At 40.6% G+C, this 14,318-nt stretch overlaps 1 protein-coding gene across 1 annotated transcript in view; it reads right to left on the reverse strand.

The window, feature by feature from the left end:
* Positions 1–264: 264 nt before the first annotated feature.
* The window catches only part of LOC131993059 (cGMP-dependent protein kinase 2), a 37,682-nt gene continuing 23,628 nt past the window's right edge, over positions 265–14,318 (reverse strand). Inside the window, exons 14-20 of the mRNA XM_059358765.1 lie at positions 10,721–10,810; positions 7,177–7,318; positions 6,910–7,073; positions 5,074–5,196; positions 4,699–4,761; positions 3,326–3,392; positions 265–842 (exon numbers count right to left, since the gene is read on the reverse strand). Coding sequence (XP_059214748.1) covers positions 747–842; positions 3,326–3,392; positions 4,699–4,761; positions 5,074–5,196; positions 6,910–7,073; positions 7,177–7,318; positions 10,721–10,810 — 745 coding nt within the window. The 3' untranslated portion in view covers positions 265–746. The remainder of the gene's footprint in view (positions 843–3,325; positions 3,393–4,698; positions 4,762–5,073; positions 5,197–6,909; positions 7,074–7,176; positions 7,319–10,720; positions 10,811–14,318) is intronic.

A 14,318-nucleotide genomic window follows, 5' to 3' on the forward strand; every position in this document is an offset into this window, starting at 1 on the left:
AGGAGCTACCTTGGTTAAGTCATCATGGTTGCCTATTTGTTCTCTTTTTTAGCATAAAGCACTCCTGTAGCGATTAGAGATGGTTCTTAAAGTTATGTACTTATTTGATTCCTGTGGTCTAAGGTTTCTACCTTCAGGTTTATTGCCCTTATTGTAAGTCGCTTTGGACAAAAGCGTCAGCTAAATGACATGTAATGTGGCCAGGCTTCTCTGTTGGTAAATAACTCAGATTGGTTGCCTCACTTGCCGACCAAATTACATAATTTCTCCTGACATAACCTTTCAATCTAAAAAGTACTGGTCTTTCAAATACTATGAAAACACAAGGAACTGCCTTCTTCTTTAGGAAATCATATTAGGGTGTTAAGCTCCTGCAGTGGTAAAGGGCTCATTGATGATGTGAAAAGTTGAATCTATCACATAGATAGTCATCTTATGTTTCTGAAGGCTGAGCTGAGTTGAGTTTGCAGCTGCAAATACAGAAACCCTATTTTATATCCAGTAAGGGACCATGTTGGAGAGCTTTTAATCTTTGTTTTGTGTCATTCATGAAAATGCAATTAGTAGTTTATATGATAGTTTATACAATAAAGGTTAAGAAAAAGGAGGAAACATTACTTTTCTCACCATGGTAATGTGCTCCATTTAAAGTAACTGTGAAAGTGAGAAGCCAAAGTTAAGGTTGCTAACCCACTTCAGATTCATGACACGAATCCACTGCTGTAGAATTGAGATGATCAAAGTCCTCAGAAGTCTTTATCCCAGCCAGAAAGCTCATCAGGAGGCTCCTCTGTTTCAGGAGGAAACATATCAAAATGACTGTGATCCATCGGCCCCTTCAGCTGCAGATATAAGAAAATTCATCATGAAATCATTACATTTTGTCAACATGGGATCATGCAACAATAGATTCAATAATATATGTAAGTGCAATGGTATCCTACTGAGCTAAATTAAAAACATTTCAATACTGTGGAACAACAGTGCAATATATTTATATACTATTTATGTGAAATACCCCCCCCCCCCCTTTTTTTCTTCTTGTTGTGCCTTTTTATAGGGTTTATATTTTTTATTATGTTTAAATTATCTGTTTGCACGAAAATGAGAGCTGCTATTTTAAAAAATATATATATTTCACTGTACTCCTGTGCAATGACAATAAAACTATTGTGATTCTGATTCTGACTTAACTGTGATCATAGAAGTGCAATATACTGACTATTTTTTGAATTCACATTCCCCTTTTGTATTATGTGTGTAGTCATACTATGTAGTACACGTGTACTGACCTGTGAAATGGCTTTTTGTATTTCTTTTTTTACTTTAAATGTGTATGTACTACTCAGTGGACACACTTAATTTCAATGTACAACTGTGGTTAAGAGGTTTAGAAAGTCATTATCAGTCAATTCATTTTTGCTGAAAGCGATTTGCAATTGTATGTCAATTCAAATTCACAAGGTCAATGTGAGAACCAAAAGTGACATAATTCCGTTTGTCATGTAAAAAAAGTGACACACAGGCAATAGTGGCAATTGTGTTTTGCTTTAGCATACATGGTACATTTTGATTGCACATTGTAATGGTTATTTGAATAATGACACCATCAATGTTTAGATGGGTTCCCTATAAGCCTCACTTTTATAAGACAATTCTGTCTGCCACTGGGCCCAATCTCCCAGGAAAATGAAGGCTAATAAAATAATAACAAAAAGACTTTGTAGTCTGAACCACAAGTGCATTACACCTTCACTACCTCCACTCAGAGCATTTTCCAAAGAAGCAACTCAACAAAATAGCTCAAACTTAATAAAACAGCTTACAGTAACACTAACACTGACATCAGGGTTCAAAATAGCTATTCTTAAGGTTGTTTCATGATTTGGACAATAGCCAGGCTGTTAGTGATAGCCATGTTCCTCACACCAAAATAAACCAGGAGCTACAAGAAAGTCAGGACCAGCGTGGAAAGTAACTAATTACATTTACTCAAGTACTGCCCCATGCGACCCGATTGCGGATAAGCGGTTAATGGTAATGAATGAATGTACTTAAGTACAATTTTTAGCTACTTTTACTTTACTTGAGTATTTCCACATTAGTAGTAGTACTATGTAGTATAAGTAACGTTATACTTCTATGCTACTTCACTGCATTTTAAGGGCACATATTGTACTTCTTACTCCACTACATTTAGCTGACAAATTTAGTTTATTTTCAGGTCGAGACTTAACATAAAAACATGATCAATTTAATATGATGTATGTTTATAAATGAAACCACATACAGTACATTAAATAGTTAAAATGAGCCCTACATTGACAGCAGTAAAATGATGCATAAATGCATCAACAATTATAATCGAATAATATATTTAGAACATATAAAGCAATCTGTGTGGTGTCATGTTGCATAACGAGTACTTTTAGTTTTGATAATTTTAAGTACATTTTGATGCTGATACGTTTGTACTTTTACTTAAGTAATATTCAAACGTAGGACTTTTACTTGGTGTGGTAATAAGTAAGGGATCTGAATACCTCTTCCACCACTGATTACATACTATTCCAGCAGTAGAAGACCAGCTTAGCGTGTGTCTTGTAGCCTTTTATTTTGCAAAGCTCTATAAAAGCCAGGCTGAGATTTATTCTTGCTTGGTCCCTTGGACTCTCTCACCTGAAAACGTCTTCCTCACAGCAGTCCAAAACAAGCAAACATTTATGTTTTTTTTCATGGAAATGGTGTGCTAGGCTATAAGGTCTGAGGAAAACACAAAGGTTGGTTGTCTTCTTTGCAACATTGGCACCAATAATAATACCGCTTAGAATGGCATAGGGAGGCTTGCAGGCAAAATATTAAAAAGGTGTCTCTTTCCACTTTAATTGACGTTATTTCAAATAACACTGACGACTTTTGTTCCGACATTGGACACAAACTCCAGTGACCAGGTAAAAGTCCTGGGTATAATACCATAACTATTAAATATAATAAGCTAATATAATACATAAAAGCGGTAGGGGAAGGGGATCAAGCATTTGGTTTTGTGTGTGTTTGACCGCAGCTAATCTTGCATACTACTGAACCTATCAGCCTTACATTTATTTCATTTTATTTTTAAAGTATTTGTATGTAAAGACTTATTCACAGTAGCTATCCAATTACCATAGATATATACAGACAATATGTGTCCAACCCGCATTTCAGTTTTATTTAATACTTCAAATCAAAAGGATGCAATAATCAGTACAGTACAGTATTATCTATAGAAAAGACTGTCTGCCTGTGCTACATCATTTTTTGGCAACAAAGGTTATAGTTTCACCTCTCTTCTCAACGGAGACAGCAGCCTGTGACACCTCAAACCCTCCCAGTTGAAACCCTGGAACCACCTACAAAACAAACAAAAAAATCAGAACAAAAACACCCTTAAAGTTGGATTTTTTCCAAGATCAATAATCCCATTAGGGATGGGTACCTTTCACATTTGAACCGATACGGTACCGATGTCCGGTACCTGGGAATCGGTATCGGTACTCAACGGTACCAATTTTCGGTACTTTTGCGTTTGTTTATGTGGTAATAAATGTTCATTTTTTTAATAATAAAATCTCAATTCTTCATTTCAACATATTTATTTCTCAAAATATAAACTTATATCAAAATAACTTATAACTTATTTATATCAAAACAATATAAGATCCAGGATGAGCAGTGCTTGAACGTGCATTTTGTAACATGAAGGTTGCAGTGTTATCAAAGGGTGCCAGAACAGAGGTTGGGAGGTGGATGACGCTGTCAACACAGAGGAGCGCTCTCAGGTGGCAAGTGCATGGAGAAAAAAAAAAAAAAAAAAAAGGTTGCGGCGGAGCACCGGTCAGACAGTCTTGTGGGCATGGCATGGTTGGAATAAACAAAGTTGAGTCGGGCTGCTCTGTGCACATATCGAGGATGACGCAGGAGTCCGAGGGATTTAATTTCAGCGAGGCAGTTTGGAGTAAAGTGTCAGGTAATATTCCTGAGTTGAAGATTGGAGTATTAGTGGAGGACCAGAGATGCAGCAGCTAGCTGCTAGCTGTTAATGACTGGTCTACAGAAGAACGGAGAGAGCAAACGGAGTAAGGAAGGTCCAATCTCGAGGCCAAGCCCGGAGACATTGGAGAGACAGCAGCTGGCAGCTAGCAGGCCTAGAGCCGGGCTGTTCGTCTCTGCGCCGGGGTGGAAGAGGGCAACAGCTAGTGGCCGCGGTGAGCAGACAGGACCAGAGGAGGAGGTAAATAAAAAATAAAAAAATAGTGCGATCGTCAGCACGCTTGTTAATCAAAGATGTCAAATGAAAACAGGTTGAAATCAATGATCAGTTTAAAGTTAACGCAGTTTAGATACCGAAACATGGTACCGTTTGATTTTACATGAATCGGTACTCTGTAGTACCGACGGAATTCGGTCGGTACCTATAAAAGTACCGAATTCGGTACCCATCCCTACTACTGGAAACAGTTTGCTTGAGGCATTAGGTTAAATGGTAGCAACAAAAAAATTATGATCCAGTGAGGAGCTAGTAATTGGATAGCTAAATGGATACAAATAGGCAAAACAAACAGGAAGTCAGCCATCTTGAATTATAAGGGCAATTTTTTAGGTTTTTTTTGGCCATTGGCCAAATGGAGACTGACATAATTTGGAAAGTAAACTCACTTGTGTTTCTTGATGTCAATGATGCCATTCTTTTTGTTCCCCAGCCTCTCCACTGGGTTTAGCCTGAGAGGAAAAAAAAAAGTTTTTTATTGGTTTAATGTTATTTTACAACCCTGTTGATGTTCTGTTTAAAAAGTAAGTAGAAAACACAATGACAGTACGACATTAGACCAACACGTGGCTGAATAATCCCATCAGCAGCAGCATCCACACACAATGAGCTGCTAACATGACAAATGTGTGACTGTGACATCATCATTCAGTCATTATTCTAAATGACACTGTCTGGCCTGCTACACACCGCCAACTACACAGTGAGTCCCTGACACAGCAGTATTATTGACATATGTAATTCAGCTTTTTGATTCACCATACTTGCAGAGTCTCCTGATGAGGTCGTCTGGACGCTTCCCTATTCTCTTTGGGAAGTCCACCTTCTCAATGCCATGGAGGACCATGGTGTAAATCTTTATAGGGTCTGAGCCAGCAAAGGGCGGGCTGAAAGGAAAACACATTTTTAGATTTCTTTTTTAATTAAAAGATAACAAATCAGCCTACACTGTTCAAAGGATGAGTTTAGAAGTTTACAAAATATGTTTATTTGCTTTCTGTCCTAAGAGGTAGACATAAGATAGGTAGACATAGGCATAAGCAGCTTTTCAACTGCTTACAGGCTTGATGCTAACCATCTCCTGACTCAAGCTCTGCACTTAACACATAGAGATAATATTGATATCTTATTTGAGTCCCTAAAAGAAAAAAACCATTCCTTTAAAGCCGCAACGTGATACTACAATGCATAAAAAGCTGCAAAGCAAGAATCAGCGATTGTTCATTATATGGGTACAAAAATAGCGAATAAAACAATTACTGAACAATCAAGCATCAGTAGTACTGTGTACAGCATCAGTAGTACTATGTACAGTGACTGACTGAGGGTGCTTTCACACCAACAGCAGTTGGTGCGCAGTAAACAGTCCATTCGAACCATAACTCTTAGTTTGGTTCGTTTTCGATGGTGTGAAAGCATCAATCGCACTCGGGTGCGCACTAAATCAAGCGGACGAGACCTCCAAAAAGGGGTGGTCTCGGTCTGCTTGATTCCGCACCAAATGCCAACCTCTGGTGCGGTCCCTCTGGTGAGAACGCGAACCTGGACCCACTCAGGTCTAAACAAACTATTTGAAATGCATCAATGCTTAATTTGCGTGCTGCCTGTATATTCCCCTACATTCATTCAGCAGCAGCGCAAATCTTGTCTTGACCTTCAACAGCGCCGCTGCTGAAAGAATGTAGGGGAAACACTGGTATGAAATTAATTTGTAATATACATTTTTCATTCGGTACAACCCCATACATTTCAAAATCCTCAGAGTACGCATACTGATCACAATATCATCCACTGTGTTCAATAACTGTAGAATCTCACCATGTCTCAAACCAAGCTTAAAGTAGACTTTAATTATATCTTCCAAACGAGCCATAGCCTATTCTTGCTTGTCGTTTCGTTTCGTTATTAGGGCTATATCGGAAAGGTGCTTGTGTCACCATCAGCAGGACAGCATTGGTAAAGATAGCGCGTCTCCTCTGCCTGAAATGACGCACTATGTGCCTTAGGCAGATCCAGTACATTCGAAGATTGTTCTCCAGCTGCAGCCGCGACTCATTCCAGAACTGGATATTTTGCCAGAAATGGGTAATGTTGACGATATAAAAAGCAAGGACCAGCGCAAGAAACAGTGTGCGAACGTGTTGCTCCATTGTGAAAGTTGAAATTGGTGCTTATTTCCACCGGAAGATGACGAGACGTCATTCAGACCAATGTGGTTCGTTTGCATGTGTGAACGCGGACCACACGCAGTCTGTATGCTACAGTGTAACAATTTTACTGCCTGGTGCGGACCAAATAATCAAACTGGCGGTGTGAAAGCACCCTAAAACTCATTTTAGTCCTGTGAAACTTCTTGATATTGATCTGCTAAATAGCCCTTATACCTACATGCTTTTTTCTTGGTCATATAATTACTGACTTTGTCTGAACTGCCATACTGATGACACTCAATTGAAACTCAACATCAAAGCATCCACCCACCTCTCGGTGTCATCAAAGTGCCATCCAAGACCGTGAAAAGCTAGTGTCTTTTTCTTAAAAAAAAATTTCTTTAAGAAGTGCAAATCTGAACAGAAGGAGGTTCTACCTTTTTGACTTACTTGCCAGTTAGAAGTTCAAATATGAGGATTCCCAAGGACCAGCAGTCAGCTCCAAAGTCATGGCCTTTGTTCATAATGACTTCTGGGGCCACATACTCTGGAGTCCCACAGAATGTCCAAGTCTTCTTTCCAAGGCCTATTTTTTTAGCAAAGCCAAAATCTGCCTGAGGAAATATAGAGGAATTAGAAATATTATACAAAAATAACGAAGATATAGATTGAATAACACTCATTAAAAGACAAAGGACGATCATATGAATGGCTCACCATTTTGACGTAACCCTCAGCATTCAGTAGAAGGTTTTCAGGTTTCAGGTCTCTATAGACGATGCCCATAGTGTGGAGGTATTCAAAGGCCTCTAAGACACAACCAGTACAGAACCTGGTTGTGGGCTCATCAAAATAACTCCTGGTGTAGTACAACAAGATCGACAAGATCAACAAAATAACGGAGTTCTATGAATATACAGAGAGCAGACCACTTTTAGAAAAACTGCAAAGGACGTTGCAGTTCCTGTTGGGTGTCTAAACCCCTAAAACAATGAGGCATCCCAGAAAAAATGACTTAATACAACAGAAGCACAAGACAATCACCTAGTACCCCACCCCACCCCCCTCCTAAATTCAAACTTTCTTTGAATGAAACCTCAAACTGGCATTTCTATCCACATGCTTTTATGTTGTACAAATGGGGCGTATTTGCACAACATGCACCCTGGGTCTTGCCTGCTTTGGTTAACACTGGCTTGTATGGCTCTTGTATTGGTGCTTAGGGCCTGTTCCATGAGTTCCATGATTAGTTCCTCAGTGCTGTCTGTCAGTCCAGTGTTCTCCAGCCATTGGTAGGTCTTCTTGATATCAATCACTTCCTCTGTCTGCACAGGTTGGTCTTTCTGTTATTACTAGCTGTGGAAAGGTACATGTATTCATACTGAACTGACACAGTATGGACGTCATGGTTCGGTGCATGAATTCACACGAAGAATACAAGGTATAAAAACAAATACAACAGTGTAATGCGGAACTACTTTCAGACACGCAAGATTCTTACGCACACCTGAACTGTTGCGCCTGTAGCTCTGAAGCTCCCGCGATGTAGGCTACAATTTTAATCAGTCAGATGAGGGATGAGTATAGCAAGTGGCGGAGACCCCCCAAGAGTTAGAGGACCTGCAGGTTTCTTTGAGATTTCAGGTTTGGGAAATCTTTGGTGTCACCGTCAGTTACAGCAATACAGGCAATGACATGGTGGCTAAGAAGAGAACTGTGTGTCGTGTTGTTTGGCAGTTGTTTGGCAGTTGTTGTATGTAAGTGGAAGTACATTGGCGCATGAAAATTTGATTTTAGTTTGCACCGCTGTGCGCCCAGACCAATGCTATTGTTTTCCATATTTGTGATCTCAAATAGGCTATTTGATTGATTTGCTGAATTTGTCAATCATCTGTGTGTACCTCCATCAGCATTTGCCCTACATTACTAATTGCAGTCAAATCAAGTCAACATTATTTTATTCATCCCAGAGGGGAAATTCAGTTAGTCTGGTAACTGTGTTAGAATGAGACAGCCTGATGGCTGTAGGAGCGAAGGATCTTTTGTATCTCTCCGTCCTGCAACAGAGAGAGAGGAGCCGTCCACTGCTGTTTTTTGTTCCATAGAGGTTTTGTGTAGATGATCCAGGTATTTCAGGATGGCCTCCAACATCTTGACAGTGCATCTCTCCACCACCTCCAACGTCAAGATCTGAGCTTCCTTAACTCATTTAAGTAGTATTTGTATTTTTTTTCCACCCATTTTCGGTCTCTTGGCCAATGAAATGCATCAGAATATATGCGGGAGTGTCGCAATGCAACATTGGACTTTTCCAGAACTTTGAAATCATGGTGGAAGACGACCAAAGCAGAGGGAGCTCAGAAGTAAGTGATGGAAGCGATCTTGATGAAAACAGCACCAGCGATTTTATTGCAAATGAGATACACTGCATCTAGAAGCACAGATGATTCTTTTCTTTTATATTTTATATTCTTACGAGGAGATAATGGTAATAATAATGGTGAGATAATAATTCTTTACTGTCTTATATTTTGCATCAGCCTAGGCCTGACACTCATTACATTATTTTTTTATTTAGCATTTTTTGTTTGACTTCACCCATCATAAATATGGAATATAGGACAGTTTATGTTCACCACAGCAAGCAGTGGTAAAATACATTTAACTGTCAATGGTTAAATATTACAAGAAAAAGGTTTGACTCCTTTTTAATCTCTTTTGGGGGAAGGTAGAACTTTAGTGCTAGCCTAAGTGGAACATTTATTTTTATATTTTATTTAATTTACACTAAGATATACTGTATTTTCAGTTTTATAGCCAATTGTGTCTTTGTTTACAAGTTACAGATGGAGTCTGCAGATGGTGTGTGGTACTTGTTGGTCACTGTTTACATTTTCTTATTTTACACATTTCAGGCTGAAGAAGCCAGCTTGGGAGAGACTGTATGACAGGTGGTACAACCTAAAACATGCACAGTAAAAAATTGCCTTATGAACTTCTGTTTTACTTTTCCCTCCATTGTACCGAACTCGTACAAACTGTGATGTCTGAACCGAGGTATGAACCGCACCATGACTTTTGTGTACCGTTCCACCCCTAGTTCTTACAGTCTGGATTGACCCCTCTATCGACCAATATCTAGTGCTTGGCTTCTCTGGTGTTACTGCCAATTCCTTTCTGTGCTTCACTCATGTATTGACACGTGCCTTCTCAACTTTGCCACAATGATGCCAGACAGGAGCTTTCATGTTGCACAGAGACAGGTTATTGGTTGATGGATTGGATGGTCCCCTTGTGGGGATCCTTCATGATTTGGACTGGCCTGCCCTCCAAGTGGGTCCCATCCCTGAATAGCTGGTTCATCTCTGCTACTACGCATAGGTCCACTAGCCATTGAGCATCACTGTTTCGTGATGCTCTTTTCTCCCATATGTTCTTTCAGTATTCTTCCAGTATTCAGCTTTGAGTGGATCTGACCTGGTATTACTTCCCTACCACAGAAAGTATGGTTCGGTGTAGAAGATTATGTTTATCCTCCTGGATTCTACCTCTTAAGTGTGTCTCTTTAGTCGGATAGCCAGAACTGCTAACCTTTTTTTTTATTAGCAGTCCTCTGGTATAGACAGCTTCTTGTCTCTGCTGGATGTCCTTTATTCTTCAAAGTCAACATGCCTTTCTTCAACTCAATGAGCTGGTTATTCTTTCTCCATGCTGCCCTTATCTTTGTCTCTAGCCGTCACTTCCATGGAGGGTATTGGATCTTTGGATCTATCTTGTACCCTAGCACCTCTAGGATTACTGTTGCCATACTGTGTATCAGCTTATTGGTCTCTGTAATGGTCACAGGTATTGTACGAATTCCAGCATTCACATCTTCTAGCAAATCTTCTGAAGGTTATTTGCAACTTAGCTTTTGTAGTTTTCAGAGGTTCCAGGTTTCCATCTTACGCACGATCTTCCATCTCAGATAAGCTGCCCTTGTGTTAAGTCCCTCTGGATCTGTTGGGGCTTGGTAACCAACCTACTGCTAAACAAAGCTAGCACATGTGCACACAAATTCCTTCATAGAAGGATAATCTCGAAAAAGCTTCTTTTTTTTGGTTCAATGGAAAACTTTTCCTGACACCACAAAGAGCCTAAGGTGAGTACTAGAAACACTTTTTGAGGGGTAAACTATTGTTTGAAGTTACTCCTTAACTTTCAATTTCTGGATGTTTTTGTTTATATTTCTTATGAATGTAGCAAAAGAACCTACACTCACATATCCCGCAGCACAGTCCACAGCTCTCCACCAAGACACACCTCCAGCAGCATGTAGACAAATTTATCATCCCGAAATGTCCGGAATAACCTGAAATACATGCACAGACAGTCAAGAGACTCCGATAACTACTGTATTGCATTAGCAACACCTCCTAATAATTTTTTTAAAAAAAACAACCATTGGAAACTGCATTCATGTTCTCCATTGGCATTGGTACTGCAATGCTGAAAATATATTGATAGTCACATACCCATAACATGTTCCTGATGCACATCTGTTGACCTGTAGAGGTCCATCAAAAAAATGATGCATTGCAGATTACAAACCTGATTCCAAAAAAGTTGGGCTGGTAAGAGTGTCATCATTTGCTCAATCTTTTTTGACATGTATTGATCTGAAAACTGAACAACATCTACAATGATCAAATTCCTTAACCGTTTATCCGCACTCGGGTCGCGGGGGCTGGAGTCGATCCCAGCAGACATAGGGCGAGAGGCGGGGTACACCCTGGACAGGTCTCCAGACTATCACAGGGCTGACACATAGAGACAGACAATCACAATCTCATTCACATCTACGAGCAATTTAGTCACCAATTGAACCTAAGTGCATGTTTTTGGACTGTGGGAGTAAACCAGAGTATTCGGTGAGAACCTACGCTGACACGGGAAGAACATGCAAACTCCACTCAATTATAATGTTTTCTTTGTGATACAACTGTTTTTTTCGCAGCAGACAGCTGATAATTTTCTGTGCAATGTTGATGACCCTCTGAAGTTTTTTGTCTGCTGCTGAACAGCCAGCATATCACACTGTGAGGCAGTATGTTGGGATGCTCTCTAGTGCAGAGTCGTAGATTGCCGCCAGCAGGTTTACATGCTCCAGACAGCCCGGGGGAGATTGTCTGATATGTGGGTTCCCAGGAATTTAAACCCACCTCTTTCCACCCAGTATCGATTTATGAAAATTGGAGGTGGCTCAGCTCTGCATTTCTTGAAGTCTAGAATTAGTTATTATAGTCCCACCACTGTTGTGTCATCCACAAGTTTAATAAGAGAGTTGGAGGTATGGGGTGGTGTGCAGTCATGTGAATAATGCAGCCTTGTGGGGAGCCTGTGTGAGCATGAGGGTGAAGGAGAGGTTGACAGACTGTTGGCGGTTTGTGGGAAAGTCCACAATCCATGTGCAGATGCGAGTGGGGAGGCCTAGGTGGAGCAGTTTTCTGATCAGTATGTCCAGTACAACAGTGGTAAATTTTGAACTATAATCTATGAGGAGCATCCGGGTGTAGGTCCCTCTGTGTTTCAGGTGATTCAGAGCTGTGTGTAGAGCTATGGCAACGGCATCTTCTGTGGACCCTTTTAAAGCTCTCGCAGTGCTGTACAGGGCCTTGTCTCCTGACTAGAAGGCAACATCACAAGCTCTGAGGAGTGTGTGGAACATGGTTTCTGATTTGAAAAGACCTGGATAGGCTTATTCACAGTGACACTGTCAATGCAGCTTGTGATGTTAAACAGAACATCACATTACATTACATGTCATTTAGCTGACGCTTTTGTTCAAAGCGACTTACAATAAGTGCATTCAACCTGATGGTACTAGACATAGACCACAGAAATCAAGTACTGTTTGGTATTTATTCAAACATCAGGACCTAGAAGAATATACACAGTTTGTCTGCAAAGCAGTCTTGTAGTTGGAAGAGAGCTCCCTCAGGCCAGAATTTGATACTTATTATGGTGGGCTTTGTTTTCTTCCTGATGGGGATGTAGACCGGGACAAGAAGCAGTGAGATGTGTCAGACAGGCCCAGATGTGGAAGGAGCCGTGCTCTGTAGACATGCTCCATATTAAGAGGACACATGATCAAGTGTATTCCTACTTCTGGTGGGACATTTTACATCATGGGTGAATTTTGGAACAGTCTTTAAGCATGCCTGATTAAAGTCTCCTGCGATGATGTGGACTCACTCAGGATATGCCCTCTGGTGTTTGTTAACAGTGTTGTGTAGTTGGCCGAGAACTGTACTAGTATTTGCATTGGTGGTATGTAAACAGATGTTGTTAGCTCTTTCGGCAGATAGAAGGATCTGTGTGTGACTGTTGGAGTGTCTTATCAGAACAGTGGTTGTCTACATTGCAGTTCTGTGAGCACCAGTCATTATACATATATGCAGGAGTCCTTCTCCTCTGCTCTTACCAAAGTCTCTCTTGGTGGCGCATTGTGCGGCTCGCTAGCTGTACAGCAGCATTGGGCATCTCCGGGTGTAGCCAGGTCTCCATTACTATCCTCACACAGCAGTCTTGGATGGAGTTGTTGGCATATCATCCATTTTGTGTGCGATGGACCTGGCGTTAGAGAGGGATATGCTCGTAAGATGTGGTTTATGGAGCTGTTTCCTCAGTTTGCTGAGTAGGCCCGCCCAGCATCCTTGCTTTTGCTTCCTCTCACTGCGCCGCCTGTGCTGCTTGGTGGACCTGATAACAATCCACAGAAACCCGTGTGGTCTTGCTATGTGTTTTGCTTGACAAAACTCAGCAAACGCACATACCAGAAAATAAGAACTCCAAACTCGAGAGCCAAGAGCTGCTGTAGTCATGCGCACCGCCATCTTTCTCATTGTCTGGATTGCAGCATGTTTTGTTCCAAAACCTGTTAATTAATGGTGCCTTTGGGCACTGACACCTAACAAGGATTCCCCTTTCATACCCAGTGGTGACCCTATCACTATTACAAACTGCTGTTTTTCCACAGCTTTCCCAGCATTTTGTCAGACCCAACTTTTTTGGAACATGTTGACAGCATCAAATTCAGAACCAGTGTAAATGAACTTTAAGCATTAAAGTTTATCACTATTATAGTCTGTTTTCAACTGAATATATGTAAAGAATGATTAGAAAATGATCACACTCATGACATTACATTACATATCAAACAGTGTCCCAACTTCTTGGAATTGGGGTTGTAAATGGTAAATGGACCTGCACTTATATATCGCTTTTCTAGTCGCTTTGCAACCACTCAAAGCGCTTTACACTACAGACTGCGCTCATTCACCCACCTGCCACCATTGGGAATTCATTCACACACCGATGAATGCAACCCGCTCTATCAGCTGAGCCACAGCCGCCCCTGTTGTAGAACTGATGATGCTGCACTTGTTCAGATAGAAAGACTTTTGGTGCAGGCTCTAAACATCAAATTTTCTAAACTTTACAACCCATGGACACTGCAACTTATCTGAATTTGAATTCTTAGATTTAATTTTACAAAATGACCCCATAAAAAACATTTCAACTAATAAGGAAGAAAATGAGTGCTGGGAGGAGTGCTGTATTAGTGAAGTGGGAGAGTCAACATTACATTTTGGCTGAACTTTTCACTTTACATGACAGTCAACAGACTGCTTGCCCAAGGCCTTTGTTCTTTAAAGTCCCAGTCCAGATAAATCTCAGCGCAGTGGTGGGACCTGGGTCAGCAGCATTCTCCCAGCAGGTTCCTTAGCAACTCCACAGAGAAACTAACACACTGACTAGCACCCATTTTATCTTCTCCTTCAGGAATACAAGAGGTCTGTGGGAAATCGATCATTGGC

This window comes from Centropristis striata, chromosome 20, assembly GCF_030273125.1.
Source record: "Centropristis striata isolate RG_2023a ecotype Rhode Island chromosome 20, C.striata_1.0, whole genome shotgun sequence".
NCBI classification, from domain to species: domain Eukaryota; kingdom Metazoa; phylum Chordata; class Actinopteri; order Perciformes; family Serranidae; genus Centropristis; species Centropristis striata.